Below are 15,728 nucleotides of genomic sequence, written 5' to 3' on the forward strand. Positions count from 1 at the left end.
TTACTGTAATAAGACTTGCAAATAGATGTTATTATTAATATGACAATTTTTATACGATCATTTAATAAATAAACTTGCAAGCAAATGACTTGACATCTCTCTAACAAATGTTGCAATAGCCGCATCAAAATTTGTAATTTGTTTGCAATTAAGATGCAAGTGCTCTCAGAGCAATTTGTCACATTTTATTTATTTATTTCAGACCACTCAAATTAGACTCATCTGCCCGTTTATCCATTTTCGGATTTCTCTATTTTTGTTATGAGTTTTTGGATCATTCATATGATCATATCCCAAAATTATTAAGTTCAAATTCAAGAGCTATAGATGGAATCTTCATGTCTTGGAAGAATTTTGCCCGCCTTATGTTAAAATGAGGCTTAAGGCCTTAAAATTTCCAAGGTAAAAATAATGAGCTGTACAAGTTCAATTCGGCAGGCCTTTGAGAAAACATCAATACAGAACTTGAATCAAATGAGGCCTTGAAAATTGAAATGGACCTCTATAGGGCCTCAACCAAGGCACTTGGGCTTTCGTTTTATTTAATGCGCTATTGCTTTGGATATAATCATATAAAGCAGCGATTTAATCTTTCTTATTAATTTTTTAATAAATAATTAATATATTCGGCTGTTACGGAAACTTTACTTGAGAAACATTTACGCTAACCTTCTTCTCAATGGTGAATTTGGATCTTCAAAATATAATAATAGTATCATTTGAATTAAGGTGTAAAAAATAACAAGGAAAACTATTTATAAATGATGAGTTAATAAAAAACCCACTGACCAAGCTCTATTTAAGGAATGTATTTCAAAATTTTAAATTTCCTTTATTTCGGAATTCCTCATATTGTGAAATTGGGTATAAAATTATAAGCATACTCAGTTGGACTTTTATATAGTTGAGATATTCACAAAAAAATTTAGGCATGATAAACATAACACTATAAAAACAGAACAGGCAGAGACGGCTACATTTAATTAAGCTAAGCGCTTTTCTATATACGCATTACATATATCTAAACTATCCATATGAATCGTTAATTAGCACAATACCATAACAACACAGAACAGCCATAGTCTAACAAATTACAGCTCTCACATTAGGAGCTGTTTTCTAAATCATTCCAGACTACAAACATCACGGAATAGTTACCGACCTTTAAATGAAGGGATGGGAATGAGGCACTAAGATCAAATGAGGGATCGGAATCATTAATCTTGCGGCGCAAAATGAGACACTTCTCATGAAGTGGTTATGGAAACTTGAGAGTGAACCTCAGGGACACTGAGCCATGACGATTAATCGTTTATATGGTATCCAATCAGTTGCTCACCTTTCAGCGGTGCAAATTGATTCTTTTTTCATACGCAGTTTGCAGGACCTTATACTGTTGTTTGTCATCTCGGCAGTAAGGGCAAATGACGGTTCACTGTCTTAGCGTTGGACTGAGAATGACATCTTTACCACGGCCTCCGCCTATCGCATCATGCAAGACAGGGGCCTCGTATGCCCTTTCTACAAGAGACTCTGGAAGATAAAGGCCCCGTACAAGATTAGAGTCTTCTTGTGGGTAGCAATCCAAAACAAAATATTAACTCAGCAAGTTCTCGTTGGAAGGGGATGCCATGTCGCCTATGGATGCAAACTGTGTGGGAATGCCAGTCAGGAGACAAGAGATCACATATTTTTATTGTGCCCATATGCTGAGGCATTCTAGCAGCGCCTGTGCAGTGTAGTGCCCATTCTCGGTGTCGTTGGAAATATCTCCACGATGGTTGATTTATGGATGGCCAATAGGCGCCCAGGGGATAAAGAAGCATGTGTTTCGTGGGATGCGATGTGGGCAGCAGGTGTGTGGGCATTGTGGAGGGAGAGAAACAGACGGACGTTTCAGGGCGAAGAGAAGAGCGTCATTCGTCTGGTGACGGAGACCCAGCAACAAATACAACAATGGCTGCTGGTCATTTGACCGAATGATGGGATTCAACTATGCTTCACTGTTTTCCATTTTCCTTAGTGTTTTGTTCACTCTGTAAACGTTTTAAATTATATTTGCTGAGTCCAGTGATGTAAATATTTATGTACAATACTTTTTATTTCTTTAATGGAATAGTCGGTAAGCGCTTGCTAAGTGACCTTCAAAAAAAAAAATAGTTACCGACCTTTAGATCAGAAACGGCCAAACCGGCACCATCCAATTTGTACGTATTTGCATTACTTTCACCACTCTTATCATGTGATGCTTCCTTCCGAATCAAAATAAATGGTTATGCTTTGTGGTAGTGCCCACGGATAGCTTCCTTGACAATGACCTAATTAATATGCCACCTTTCAAGATATTCAGATGAGATATTTTCATATTTCTATGGTGTTCACTCTTTCAAGATAAGAAAAAGAGATATTATATTTCTATGCTTCTCTTAGTTTCGTTGATATCTTAAATTAACATTGACGGTGTTCACTCTTTGAAGATAAGAGAAGAAGAGGTATTATCATATTTCTATGTTTCTCTTAATTTCAGTGACATCCTAAATTGACATTGACGGTCTCTTAATCTCGGTGATGTTCTAAATTGACAATATTAATTTGGCATTTTATTCTTTTGATTTTAGTTAATTTTATCTAATTTCATTCATCCCTGAAATGCATTTGATCATGCTACAATTGTTTTGCTGAATTCTCTATTACAACTTGTGAGTAGGGGTGTTCATCGGTTCCGGTTTTGGTTTTTAACCGAACCGAAAAAGTTTGGTTTAAACGATTTGGTTTTTCGGTTTGATTGGTCCGGTTCGGTTTAATTTTTAGTGTTATTTGCTTTGGTTTATAATTTCTAAAAGTCATATTAACCGAACCTACCGAAGTTCCATCGTCCTGCTCCATTTTGATTTTCGATCTCTCAGTTTTATTCTCTCTCTCTTCCTTCCCTTTTGAACTCCTTCACTTCCTTCTTTATAGTCTTTTCCACCTCACAAAACCCCGTTAGGGTTTTTCTTGTGTTCAAGTAGCTTGCTGGCACGCATATCTCGAGGCCGAGGGAAGGCTATCGCCTGCCTAGCTTTGGTATCGATCGGGCCATCCGAGACCAATTTGGAGCAAATCCGGGTAAGGCAAAGGAAACCTCCATTTTTCTGAGTCCTCCTTTTAATTTGTGTTGTAAATTGCTTGATTCTGGGGCTGGTTGTGCAATGTGATTATTTGATTTTTTATTCTTGTCGTGTATGGCTAAACAAGAACAGTAAGATAGAAGAATGAGTGAATTTTGTATTTTTATTTCATAACTCAAACTGGTTTGTTCACGGTTACCTATAGCCAAAACTTACAGACTCAAGTATTTGTAAATCGTAAACTGAATTATGTTATAAGTCTGTTATGCTAAAATTTCATGATTTTGCTTCGAGTCATGCATTATTTGAATTTATTCTCGGCGAATGTTGAGGGACTAATTTTTGTTGTTGTGGTGATTAATATACTTTGGTTTGTTCAGTTTAACCGAACAAACCGAAATTTACTTTGGTTCGGCTTTAATCGGTTGATAAGTTTAGTTCGGTTGGTTCGATTCTATGTTTAAAAACCGAATAAAACATCGGTTTGCCTATTTTATTTCAGTTTTAACCGAACCAAACTGATGAACACCCCTACTTCTGAGGATATTCTTCTTCAAAATAGATTCAGAGAGTATATCTTGACATTGTTTCATTTGTTTCCTTCGTATTGATTTATATTTCTAATGTACCAATACTTGTTTCCTAATTTCATTATTAATGTTATTGTTATCATGGCTTGTACTATTCCATTAATGTAAAAACAGGACAGTTTTATATGTGACTAATGATATCTTAATTACTATGCAGTTTGGTTAAGTAATGGCAAGCCTGCAAACTTCATTTACATCACTGGTGACTAAAAAGCACAACAATTGCCACCAGTACAAATTTGTGCCAGGATTTGAGCTGAGAACCACTCAAGCTACTAATAGAGATTATCGGGTTAAGGGGTTTCTCAGCACGAGAGCCACTTTAGCTGTTGATAAACGCATTTCGGATGGTGATTCAGTATCAAAGGTAGCTAAGCAGAGAAAGCATACCGTTGACCCTGCAACACCTGATTTTCTACCACTCCCATCATTTGAAGAATGCTTCCCCAGGAGCACCAAGGAGTACACGTATGCTTCTTGTTAATTTCACTTTTGTCAGACATGTTCTTTTTATTATTGTTTTGTTTTTATGAAAGGAGATGGGCTGAAGGCTCAAAGTCCTATCCCTATTTATGTTAACTGGAGGCCTGAACTAATGTAGCACCAATGCATTGCACTAAGAAATGCATAATTGGGTATGTTTTTTTTGTTCTTGTCCTTAGCAAGGGGTAGGTGGTTGGATTGAAAAGTAGATATGCATCATAATTACTTCTTTCACAGGCTAGTAGTTGTACAAAACTTGAAATCCCGAATGCAGATGCACTTTTTGAGTAATATGAAAACAGTAGGTGATGGAAAAAGAACCTGGAATCTCAAATTAGGAAGTTTGTATTAAAAGTGTGATATCTAGTTTCTTTATTACCAGTTTGGATAGTATGTAAAAGGTTTGCTGAAAATGTCATCACTATATCTAAAAAAGAAAAGTCATGCCATGGTGTTGCTGTTAATTAGTAGTAACTCCCATTTCTGATGACATTCCGTTTGGACAAATCACTTTGATCATTAATAAAAGGAAACATATTTAAAATGAATGATGTCAAGGAAAACTAAGAATAGTTTCCTATTTTTAGTTGGGACATATAAGACATAACTAATAATTACATTTTTCATGTTGAAATTATCTGTAGTGAAATTGTTCATGACGAATCTGGGCATGTACTAAAGGTACCGTTTAGGCGGGTCCATCTATCTGGCGACAACAAGCCTTTTGATACCTACGATACTAGTGGTCCTCAAAATATTAGCCCTAAATTAGGTAAGTTTGATACTTAGCCATCTCAAATCAATTGACATTAATAGATGGAAAGACCCAACATTTAATGATTGTATAATAATTTTCAACCCCTTACTTTTTTAGGTCTGCCAAAGATCAGAAAGGACTGGATTGACAAACGGGACGGTCTTGGCACCCCTAGGTACACCCAAATGTACTACGCAAAACAAGGGATCATAACCGAAGAGATGCTTTATTGTGCCACCCGTGAAGGCCTAACCCCTGAATTTGTTCGCTCAGAAGTGGCACGGGGTCGTGCAATAATTCCTTCAAACAAAAAACACTTGGAATTGGAGCCAATGATTGTGGGTCGCAATTTCCTGGTCAAAGTCAATGCCAACATAGGCAACTCTGCCGTTGTCAGTTCAATAGAAGAGGAGGTGCACAAGCTCCAGTGGGCCACCATGTGGGGCGCTGATACTGTCATGGACCTTTCCACTGGACGACATATCCATGAGACACGTGAGTGGATTCTGCGCAACTCATCAGTACCAATTGGTACCGTACCGATATACCAAGCACTGGAGAAAGTCAATGGCATAGCTGAAAATCTCAGCTGGGAGGTGTTTAAGGAAACCCTAATTGAACAGGCAGAACAAGGGGTTGACTACTTCACAATACATGCCGGTGTATTGCTCAGGTACATACCGCTTACCGCAAGGAGGATGACAGGTATCGTGTCACGTGGTGGGTCGATTCATGCAAAGTGGTGTCTGGTATACCACAAAGAGAACTTTGCATATGAGCATTGGGATGATATACTAGACATATGCAACCAGTATGACGTGGCTCTTTCTATTGGAGATGGTTTGCGGCCTGGTTCAATTTATGATGCAAATGACTCTGCTCAATTTGCAGAGCTACTAACCCAAGGAGAACTGACACGCCGAGCATGGGAGAAAGATGTCCAGGTAAAATATAATTTCTAGTAAATTGACTTCCATAATGAAGCAAAAAAAAATTTTCGGAATTGAATTTGTTAATTATTGTCGGAAACAGGTGATGAATGAAGGCCCTGGGCACATACCAATGCACAAAATTCCAGAAAACATGGAAAAGCAACTGGAATGGTGCAATGAGGCTCCATTCTACACTCTGGGCCCATTAACGACTGACATTGCCCCCGGCTATGACCACATCACCTCTGCAATTGGTGCTGCCACAATTGGGTCCCTTGGCACGGCCCTCCTTTGCTATGTCACCCCGAAAGAGCACCTTGGCCTCCCCAACCGAGATGATGTCAAGGCTGGCGTTATTGCATACAAGATCGCGGCCCACGCTGCTGACCTGGCAAAGGGACATCCATATGCACAGTCCTGGGATGATGCGCTTTCCAAGGCGAGGTTTGAGTTTCGGTGGTTGGACCAATTTGCCCTTTCACTTGATCCAATGACAGCCATGGCTTTTCATGATGAGACCTTGCCAGCTGATGGTGCCAAGGTGGCACATTTCTGTAGCATGTGTGGGCCCAAGTTTTGTTCCATGAAGATAACAGAGGATGTGAGGAGGTATGCCGAGGAGCATGGATATGGTACAGTAGAGGAGGCTGTGAAGGGAGGCATGGAGGCCATGAGTGCTGAATTTACACGTGCCAAGAAGACAGTTAGTGGGGAGCAACATGGTGAGGTTGGTGGAGAGATTTATGTGCCTGAGGGTTCTATCTCTCAAACTTGAAAAGGTTTGTATTTTTTATATATTTAGTGCCTTATTATTTATCTTATTGCAGTTATGGTAGCATATTGTAGAGAAATATTTGTATGTGATTTTATTTATGTATGATTTGCAAACAGGTGTGGTACTCCATTTAGTTTTGCACAGTACCTCTAGTAACACCAAGGGACTCGGTGCTTACTGGTCAACATTTCAATGTGGAGATTGGTAAGAATTATTATAATAAGAAAGTTCCTTGTTATGCTATTAGCATTTTCGATGTAATAAGTGAACCTATCAAACTTTATGTGCTATGTATATTGTTTTGTGTTTATTTTTATTCCCTCTTATATATATGTTGGTGGATGTGGTAGTAACGAGAAAAGGCACCAGGGGTGCCAGATATGTATGTAATTCATTACATATATATCGGCTGAGAAAGTCCCTTTGAACCTGAACAGGATAATGCCTGCGAAGGGAGTGTGCTCTTTCTTTTTTCTTTTCTTTTTGTTTCCAGGGAACTCCCACATATGCCTGGGCCCACTTCCTGACACCGCACTCTTTTCTGCCAAGTATTATAGCTGGCGCAATGTAATGCCGGGGAAGTAATATATAGGTTTCTGTGAACTTTTTTTTTTCTGGAAGTAGATGCTTTCTGGAATCTTAATTTCATGTTTCCCTTAATTATATAAGAAGAGCTTGCAGTTGTTGGTCAATGTTACGATTGTCCTCAAATTATCACAAGTTTTACACTGCATGTCATTGTTGATTTAATCATCAACTACAAGCTCTTTCTTTGAAGGAAAACATAAAATTATTGATCCATATTTTTTGAAACATTTGCTTCTGAATTTTTAATTACTGACATAGTTTGGCACCGAGGTATTTCACCTGGTAATATGGCAAGGTGGAGTTAAATACTCCAATCCCGGAACCTGACCAAGGTAATTTCCCTGTAGTGAGTGATTGGGTGGTTTTGGCAGAAAGGTTGAATCACGATTAAATACTGCAATCTTAATTTTGGGTAAGGCGACAACTACTTTTTGCTCTTGATTGGTACTTTTTGTATTTAGCTTCTTATTATGTTACTGTGCTTAAAATTAGGTTTAGACAGAGTTACTTTGATGTCACTCTTTTGGCACTAATAGAAGGATCTTCTATTTCTTCTCCAAAGTAGAACATATATTAATTTATGAATTCAATTAAAACAATTATTTGTAACTGGTTGATTAACTATACTTGCTGCATTCCGATCAATTGTCTCACGATGAGCCTAATGTCCAAGTCTCTGACCATGCATTCTGTCAATTTTCATCGGTATGCGGTCGTGCCGTCTTCTTTCTTTTTTAATCAGTCTCTTCTCAGGTTTAATTTTTGAGCTGTTGTATACATGCCATTGACATTGGTTGCCTTTCGGTTCAAAATATGCAATCCATGTTGTTATTGATAATGTATGTGATGCAAATACGCCTTGTGTAGAAATACGTGGCAGGTTGTCTCGAGGTGTAACAGATTTGCTTTATCTTTAGGTATTATTTGCTTAGAATTCCAATAGTGGAATGTTTTAGAATTAATATGGTTTGCTTTAACATGTTAAAAAATAAAAAACACAAATAAAAAAACGAAGATCCAAATTAAATATGAATAAACGCCGGATTAAATAAAATATGGTTCATACATTATTCTTTGCTCAAGATCTTCCGTTAGATAGTGATTTCAATTCAAAAATAACAAAAATAAATGCATTAGAATTAATATGATTCAAAAATAACAAAAATAAATGAATTAGAATTAATATGGTTCAAAAATAAGAAAAATGAATAAAATAACAAAAATAAATGCATTAGAATTAATATGGTTCAAAAATAAGTTGTTTTGGCTCTAAGCCGAACTATAGCATTTTCTGCAACCTCCAGGAGCAGAGCCTGTTTTGGTAGGAACTAACACTATTTTGAGCAGAAACGATAGTAAAAATTTAGAACTCTTAAATAACAAACTAAATAATCTCCAAAAAATAAATTATAAAAAAGATACAAAATTAAATAGGAAACTAAATAAAATGAGAAATTCGACAACAAACAAACTGAATAACATACTACTTATAATGAGCCTTGAACGTATATGGAACAAAGTCATCATCCAAGCTTGACAAATTCGGATCAGTTACAACAGACGACGTGCTAGCATTACTCTTAGCCCTAGTCCTAGCCTTAGGCGTCTATCGATCAACCTTTTTTTTTTCTCAAACAATAGCCATAGGGATTTTTCTACAAAATCATCATCAGATCTTTCATACCGAAAAAATTCCTCTGTCTGCACACATCTCGGATAGTCCTTTTTATTTCTTAAACAGATGTAACGGTTTTTTTTCTTTTTCTCGTTCTTTTCTCGATTGTTACTGTCCATCAATTTCATCTACAATTTAATTAAAAAATAATAATTAAAAAAATCTGCAACATAATCAAATACAGAAATACTAATAATCAACAACATTAAAACTACCATCCAGTCTACAACATAAAAACTAAAATCTAGTCTACAAAATAAAAACTAAAATCTAAAATCCAGTCTACAACATGAAAACTAAAATCCAGTCTACAACATAAAAACTACAATCCAGTCTAAACATAAAATCGAAAACTAAACATCAACACTGGCATCGGCTGGAAGAAGATCCTCTTCCTGATCTTCTTGAAGATGATGGTCTGATTTCTGCCTGTCTTGCCTTCTCCTCTACATTAATTACCTTTTTTCTCTCTTTTATTCCACCCTTTTTATCTCTTTTTCCCCTCTTTTTTCTCTGTTTTTCTTCGTCTGTGAGAGTGAGAGAGACAGAGCCCCTCAGCTCCTCTTAAACAAAACTAATTCGAATCCGTAAAAAAAAAAATTAAGATTTCTTCCTTAAAAACCTAATTTTTTTTTTTTTTGCAGTTTGAGTACTTTTCAAATTCCAGCGCATATAATAAAAAATTTATTTCACCTCTTACTCCGCAATCAAACATAACCATAAAGCAACGATTTAATCTTTCTTATTAATTTTTTAATAAATAATTAATTATATATTCGGCTGTTACGGAAACTTTGCTTGAGAAACATTTACGCTAACCTTCTTCTCAATGGTGAATTTGGATCTTCAAAATATAATAATAGTATTATTTGAATTAAGGTGTAAAAATAACAAGGAAAACTATTATAAATGATGAGTTAATAAAAAAAACCCACTGGCCAAGCTCTATTTCGGAGAGAAAGGAATGTATTTCAAAATTTTAAATTGAGCCTTCATTTCGGAATTCCTCAAATTGTGAAATTGGGTATTAAATTATGAGCATACTCGGCCTTTCATATAGTTGAGATATTCACAAAAAAATTTAGGCATGATAAACGTACGACAAGATTATTCAAAGAGAATTAGATAAACATAACACTATAAAAACAGAACAGGCTGACGGCTACATTTAATTAAGCTAAGCGCTTTTCTATATACGCATTACATATATCTAAACTATCCATATGAATCGTTAATTAGCACAATACCATAACAACACAGAACGGCCATAGTGTAACACCCATTCCCATCCCATAAACAAGATTCCCAAAATTACAGCTCTCACATTAGGAGCTGTTTTCTAAAACATTCCAGAACAAACATGACGGAATAATTACCAACCTTTAGATCAGAAACGGCCAAGCCGGCACCATCCAATTTGTATTTGCATTACTTTCACCACTCTTATACTTTGATGCTTCAGGATAGTAGCATATGTAGGGATGCTGCTCCCCCTTATATGAAGCATTAGATATCTCGACCTTGTTAGGCTCACTGAGAGAGGCTGAGAAAGGCATCTTGGGATAATCATCAATTCGCTTGCCATCAGTATTTTCGAAAAAACTTAGGAGATCTTCTGATGACATGGCAGCATCTGAAGAGGTGGTAGGTGATAGCTTGGCAAGATCGCTGCCAATCAGATGTGTGCTTGCACAAATGCGCTGCACATCGTATTTGCTAATGACGAAATTGGTGACCGCATTCATGCCACGGAATTTGATGGCCGCTATGTCATAGGCTTCTGCTGCTTCCTCTTGAGTACCTAAATTGGAGCAAATGAAACGCGTCATATACAATCAATTTTAGCATATACTGTTGAAATTTCTACTAGTAATATGCTATATTAGTAATAGTGTAAGTTGTAGAAAATCTAAAAAGACTAGCTTGTTTTCTTTTCCTTACAGACTTAATTCTTCAAAGAACTCAAGCTAACAAGCTAACATTATCCTGCTATAGGTCTCTATGACAAAAATTTAGATAAAAAGAGAAGAGTGAGTCTATGGTACTATGCATATCACGGGTTGTTACCGTGCTACGGCTCTATATTCGAGTTTTCAAATTCTAACGGTCGATCCGAACCGTTCATCTTGTTCTCCATATTAATATGTGTTTGGAGACCAAATTTTACATTTTTTGAAAAAAATTTACTATTTTTTTAGATATTTAGAAAATCACTTGATCTGAAAATTCTGGACCATCCAAAAACAATGATTTTCAATAAATCTAAAAAAATAGTAAAAAAATTTCAAAAAATGTAAAATTTGGTCTCCAAACACATATTAATATGGAGAACAAGATGAACGGTTCGGATCGACCGTTAGGATTTGAAAACTCAAATATAGAGCCATAGCACAGTAACAAATCGTAATATGCATAGTACCATAGGCTCACTCAAAAGAGAATGCAGGTAGACTCTAAATCAGGCAACATAAAAGTTAATAACGTGAAAGAACCTTTCAATCTAGAAGGATGATGACAAATTGATTGTGTGGCTAACATCAGTTGTGTAAGCTCGCAAAAAAAATGCTCTAGGAAACAAGTATGAAGGATTACTTGACGAAAAAACAAACAACATGAGCAGAGATAAAAGAGGTATTAACTGAATGTCCCAAGATACAGATCCTTATTTCCAGCCACTCGGCCAATTCTTGCCTGCCATCTCCCATGCTGGTGATGCCTATTAAGAATCAAAAGAAACAACATCAAAGAGAAGCAAACACTAAGCAAATTGGGAAGGACAAAAGGTTGCCCAGAAGAAATTAAATAAAATGTCGTGCAGGGATTACGAGGACAGAACCTTGTTACGCCTCGGTAAATTGATGCACCTCTTGAGAATCCACTGCTATTTCTGAAACAAAAGAAACACAAAACATATATCAGCTACACACGACAACAAGATAGAGAGTGTAGAGAGGTTAAAAACCAACCTTCGCAAGTGAGCTATATACTCTTGCCTGCTCATGTGCTTCATCTCCTCTAGTTCTTTCTTATAGGTGTTCAACTAAATCCACAAGTGAACTAATAATTTTTTTTTTATGAAAAAGTAATTACATTTTAACATTGTGATGTTGTGACATTATTTTTATCTGGACGTCAAATTATAATTGGGCGGTCGGCGTCTATGGCCTGAGCAGTTGTTTATAAGACTCCCTTTGTATGATTAATAGGAAGGCTGTCAAATAATAACAGCAAAAAAACATGAAACAACCCTGCACGTCATCGTAAAATATTAGGATCGCATGTAAACCCACATTAGGGAGGTTATTTGCATTTTGCAATATGGCTAGGCTAATGTGTTTATAGTGTTAAGGTCAACTTAAAACCTATTATGTACTGTAAGATGATGTTGTAAGAGTTGGCAAGTTTGTTTCACAGGAAGTTCTAAAAAAAATAAAATGCATTACAAAAGGAAAAATAATACAATGTTAAAGAGAGGACATACAGGAAAATTAATGGGAGTCGGTGGGCCCCAGTACTTGAGTGCAGCCAAATCATAAGCCCTTGCTGCCTTTTCCTCCTTATCATATCCACCTTGCATGAATATTTACACATTTAGTACATCAATGCCCAGCTTTGATTTTTGGATAATAGGTCATAACATGGTTCTTTCTAATAAAAACAGCAAGCCTTTTGAAAATGTAGAAGAATATGATACATTCTTTAAGGAACTGCTCACCTAGATAAACTGCTCCATGAAATTGGTGCCAGCAAAGTGAAGCCAAATGCCAAAATACAGAGACAATGGTAAAATTATTAGTCGTTCCATTTTCACATAATAGAAAACATTAAAAACCAGATGGAAAATATGATGACAAAGTACTAGGACCAAGTACTTAAATAAGCAAACAAACCTTGCCTTCCTTTCCTTGTTTGACCTTCCTTTCTGCTACTATTGTCCCACAAGTGAGCTTCATATCTTCCCGTCCACCTATGCCTACAACCGACCAAAGCAAAAATAGAAACCATATTAATTATCCACTATTCAGCATACAAGAGCATCAATTTATAAGATTGTTGAATTTTGTGGTCTTTCCTTCAGTCAAGAATAACCTGATCAGTTAATTCACTCCTTTTCCTTCAGTAAATTTAAGCAATAGTGTATATATATAGACATTGATCTTCATATATAGTTAATCACATGTAAATATTTTTGCCATGCAAAGTTATGGATGAGAGAAATTTACAATAAAACAGAGTAAGAACTAAGAACTAACCTTGTGACACCCCTGTATTGGGAGGTCCTCTGACCGAAATGCGGCTTCTTCGGAACTGACTCTTTTTCAACCAATTTCTTATTTAATGTATCAGATACTTCAACTGCATGAACCTTGAATCCATCAGCATGTATCACCTCACCCTCATCAAATGGCAAATTCTGACCCATCGAAAGCGTTGGAGATGACTGGCCTGGTGGCTTGTCAGGACCAAATGCAGTGTTTTGTCTCAACCAAGACTTGATTCCTGAGATAGATGTACAACCGTCTACACAGACATTGTAAACAGAATTAGAACTAAGGATTAGACCAGGTTTTGTGTTATTCATGGCAACATGAGATTGCATATAATGACATCAATTTTGGGTTTTTATGTAATTAATTACTTGGCGTTTGTGGAGGGGATAAGCTAGGTCGCGAATTGCAATCTATATCCTCTCCACTTGCATGGCCTTGATAGTATGAACCCAGAAAGTCTTCAAGCTTTGGGTTCTCTGTGCATCCCATCATGACCGAGTTGCTTGTAGGTGCACTTGCACTGCATTCTACCAAAAACATGACAAACATTTTTCACACAATAAACGATATTTGTTAATTTGGAAGAGAGAAAATGATACTCATGGTACATGTATATACCATGTGAATAGGGGTTGCTCCCTGATGGTGAAGCTCTAAGATACTGTTGCATGCTGTCAACAGACCCATAAGAGGGCAAAGAAAGAGAATGAAAACCAACACCATTGGTGGATTTACTGCTCGTCGGATCAGTATTGTCGAAGGAAGGGGGGAAGCCTAGCCAGCTTGCCATATCTTACGATTCTTACCGGGCTTGCTTAAGAAGCTTTTTAAGTTGAACCCACAAACCAAGAAGAAATGAGATCTCTTTGGTGGAATGAGTGAGATATTGTGTGTGCTCGAAGTTCTACAAGGTGCAAATTCCAAGAAAGCTAGGTAGATAATTTATAATTTTATATACAATACTTCTGGTGATATAGTTTCTTTCTGAATTCTGGCAGTATTATCCAATGATTTATATTCTTTTTATTAAGGTTAGCGTATATTGCGTAAGAGGAGGGTTCAAATATCTCCATCATGTCTCCATCTCTTTTTATCATTTTTAAAATTCAAACAGTCGATCCGAACCGCTCAATCTAACCTTCATACTAAAATATATTTGGAGACCAAATTTTATATTTTTAGAAATTTTTTACTATTTTTTTAGATAGATACAAAATCAGTAAATCTGAACCATCTAAAAACAGTATTTTTGTATCTATCTAAAAAAAATAGTAAAAAAATTCTTAAAAATATAAAATTTGGTCTCCAAACATATTTTAGTATGGAGGTTAGATTGAGCGGTTCGGATCGACTGTTTGAACTTTGAAAATGATGGAGAGAGATTTATGCATGATGGAGGCACAAAAACATGGAGGCATTTGAACCCTTCTCATTGTGTAAAGCCCCCAATGGTTTATGTTATTAATATTTTTGTTTTTAAACTTTAAACAATTAAAACTCAGTTTTCAACGTAGTGATAAAAGATAGCATATTTAAGTGGGAGTTCTGACTTTAAAATCTCCATAAAAATATTTCTACAGACAATACATGAAAATTAGTAGGTTAGATATTTAACTTTTTTTATTCAAAAATATTTAATAAAAAATCATTTAACATGATTGCTATATAAATATGTACTTAGAATTTATTTTTTATAATTCTTAAAATTTATTTACAACTTTTTAAATAGATAAAAAATCACCCGACCTAAAAATTTTGAACCAACCAAAAGTAGTGATTTTCTACTCATCTAAAAATAGTAAAGAAATTCTTAAAAATATAAAATTGGTTAAAATTGTTTTCTTAATTCACATTGGTTAAAATTGTTTTCGATTTAAAAAGAAAAACACCGAGGCAAACAATACAATCTCTTTATGTTAGAAGAATATTTATCTTCGTTAAATTATATTTTTGTTGACATTAATATAATTGTGGTATCATTTAAGGTGTTGAGTATAGTTTAGTGTTTTAAGTATTATTGTAATTCTAAGGATTGTATTAATGTTCATAACAAAGATTCAACACAGATTGTAAAAAAAAAAAAAAAAAATGGTTGGGGGGCTTTTTTGCAGTTGCTAAAAAAAAATTTGGCGACGCCAACATGCTCGTGGATTAAAGAGCAAATTGGCCGTCACGTGCTCGTTGTACTACAAACATTACAAATAAAAACTCATTATTATTTTTTTTAGATTGTCTAATTATATCAAATAAGTCATATTACATAAATGAGGAGGGTTCAAATGCTTCTTCTATTTTGTGTCTCCAGCATGCCTCAATTTCTTAAAATTTTAACAACTCAAAAGTTAAAACTTAAAAGTAAAAATAAAACCGTTAGGTGTGATCTATGTTATTTTCTCTATCTGCTCATACAAAATTATCACATTTCAATTTCATTTTTATGTGAATCAATAAGTTCAAAAATCAACGTCTAGAAATTATCTAAATTATTATGTTTTTTGTAAGCTCTTGATGACAACTAAAATAAAATTGAAATGTCAAAATTTTTTA

At 35.5% G+C, this 15,728-nt stretch overlaps 2 protein-coding genes across 7 annotated transcripts; one reads left to right on the top strand and one right to left on the bottom strand.

Moving 5' to 3' along the window:
* Positions 1 to 1,050: 1,050 nt before the first annotated feature.
* Positions 1,051 to 13,972, bottom strand: LOC144559759 (AP2-like ethylene-responsive transcription factor BBM). Its single transcript, XM_078308875.1, has 11 exons — positions 13,800 to 13,972; positions 13,550 to 13,708; positions 13,164 to 13,431; positions 12,801 to 12,883; positions 12,626 to 12,634; positions 12,392 to 12,480; positions 11,877 to 11,950; positions 11,747 to 11,797; positions 11,550 to 11,626; positions 10,291 to 10,711; positions 1,051 to 1,162 (listed from the first exon to the last, which is right to left on the bottom strand). Exons 1-10 carry the CDS (start codon positions 13,969 to 13,971, stop codon positions 10,293 to 10,295), a joined length of 1,401 nt encoding a protein of 466 aa, XP_078165001.1. The 5' UTR covers position 13,972; the 3' UTR covers positions 1,051 to 1,162; positions 10,291 to 10,292.
* On the top strand, positions 2,360 to 7,250 carry THIC (thiaminC). Of its 6 annotated transcripts, none has more exons than XR_013513230.1 (7): positions 2,360 to 2,492; positions 3,858 to 4,168; positions 4,828 to 4,955; positions 5,058 to 5,884; positions 5,973 to 6,651; positions 6,764 to 6,851; positions 7,017 to 7,250. XR_013513230.1 is itself a non-coding variant. In XM_078308869.1 (6 exons), exons 2-5 carry the CDS (start codon positions 3,870 to 3,872, stop codon positions 6,645 to 6,647), a joined length of 1,929 nt encoding a protein of 642 aa, XP_078164995.1. In that variant the 5' UTR covers positions 2,360 to 2,492; positions 3,858 to 3,869; the 3' UTR covers positions 6,648 to 6,651; positions 6,764 to 6,957. The 6 variants fall into 6 exon arrangements, 4 of the variants coding, with proteins under 4 accessions (XP_078164995.1, XP_078164999.1, XP_078164996.1 ...); XR_013513231.1 differs by having other exon boundaries at positions 7,026 to 7,250; XM_078308869.1 differs by lacking the exon at positions 7,017 to 7,250 and having other exon boundaries at positions 6,764 to 6,957.
* Positions 13,973 to 15,728: the final 1,756 nt, after the last annotated feature.

Source organism: Carex rostrata, chromosome 9 (assembly GCF_964058835.1).
Source record: "Carex rostrata chromosome 9, lpCarRost1.2, whole genome shotgun sequence".
Taxonomy (NCBI): Eukaryota; Viridiplantae; Streptophyta; class Magnoliopsida; order Poales; family Cyperaceae; genus Carex; species Carex rostrata.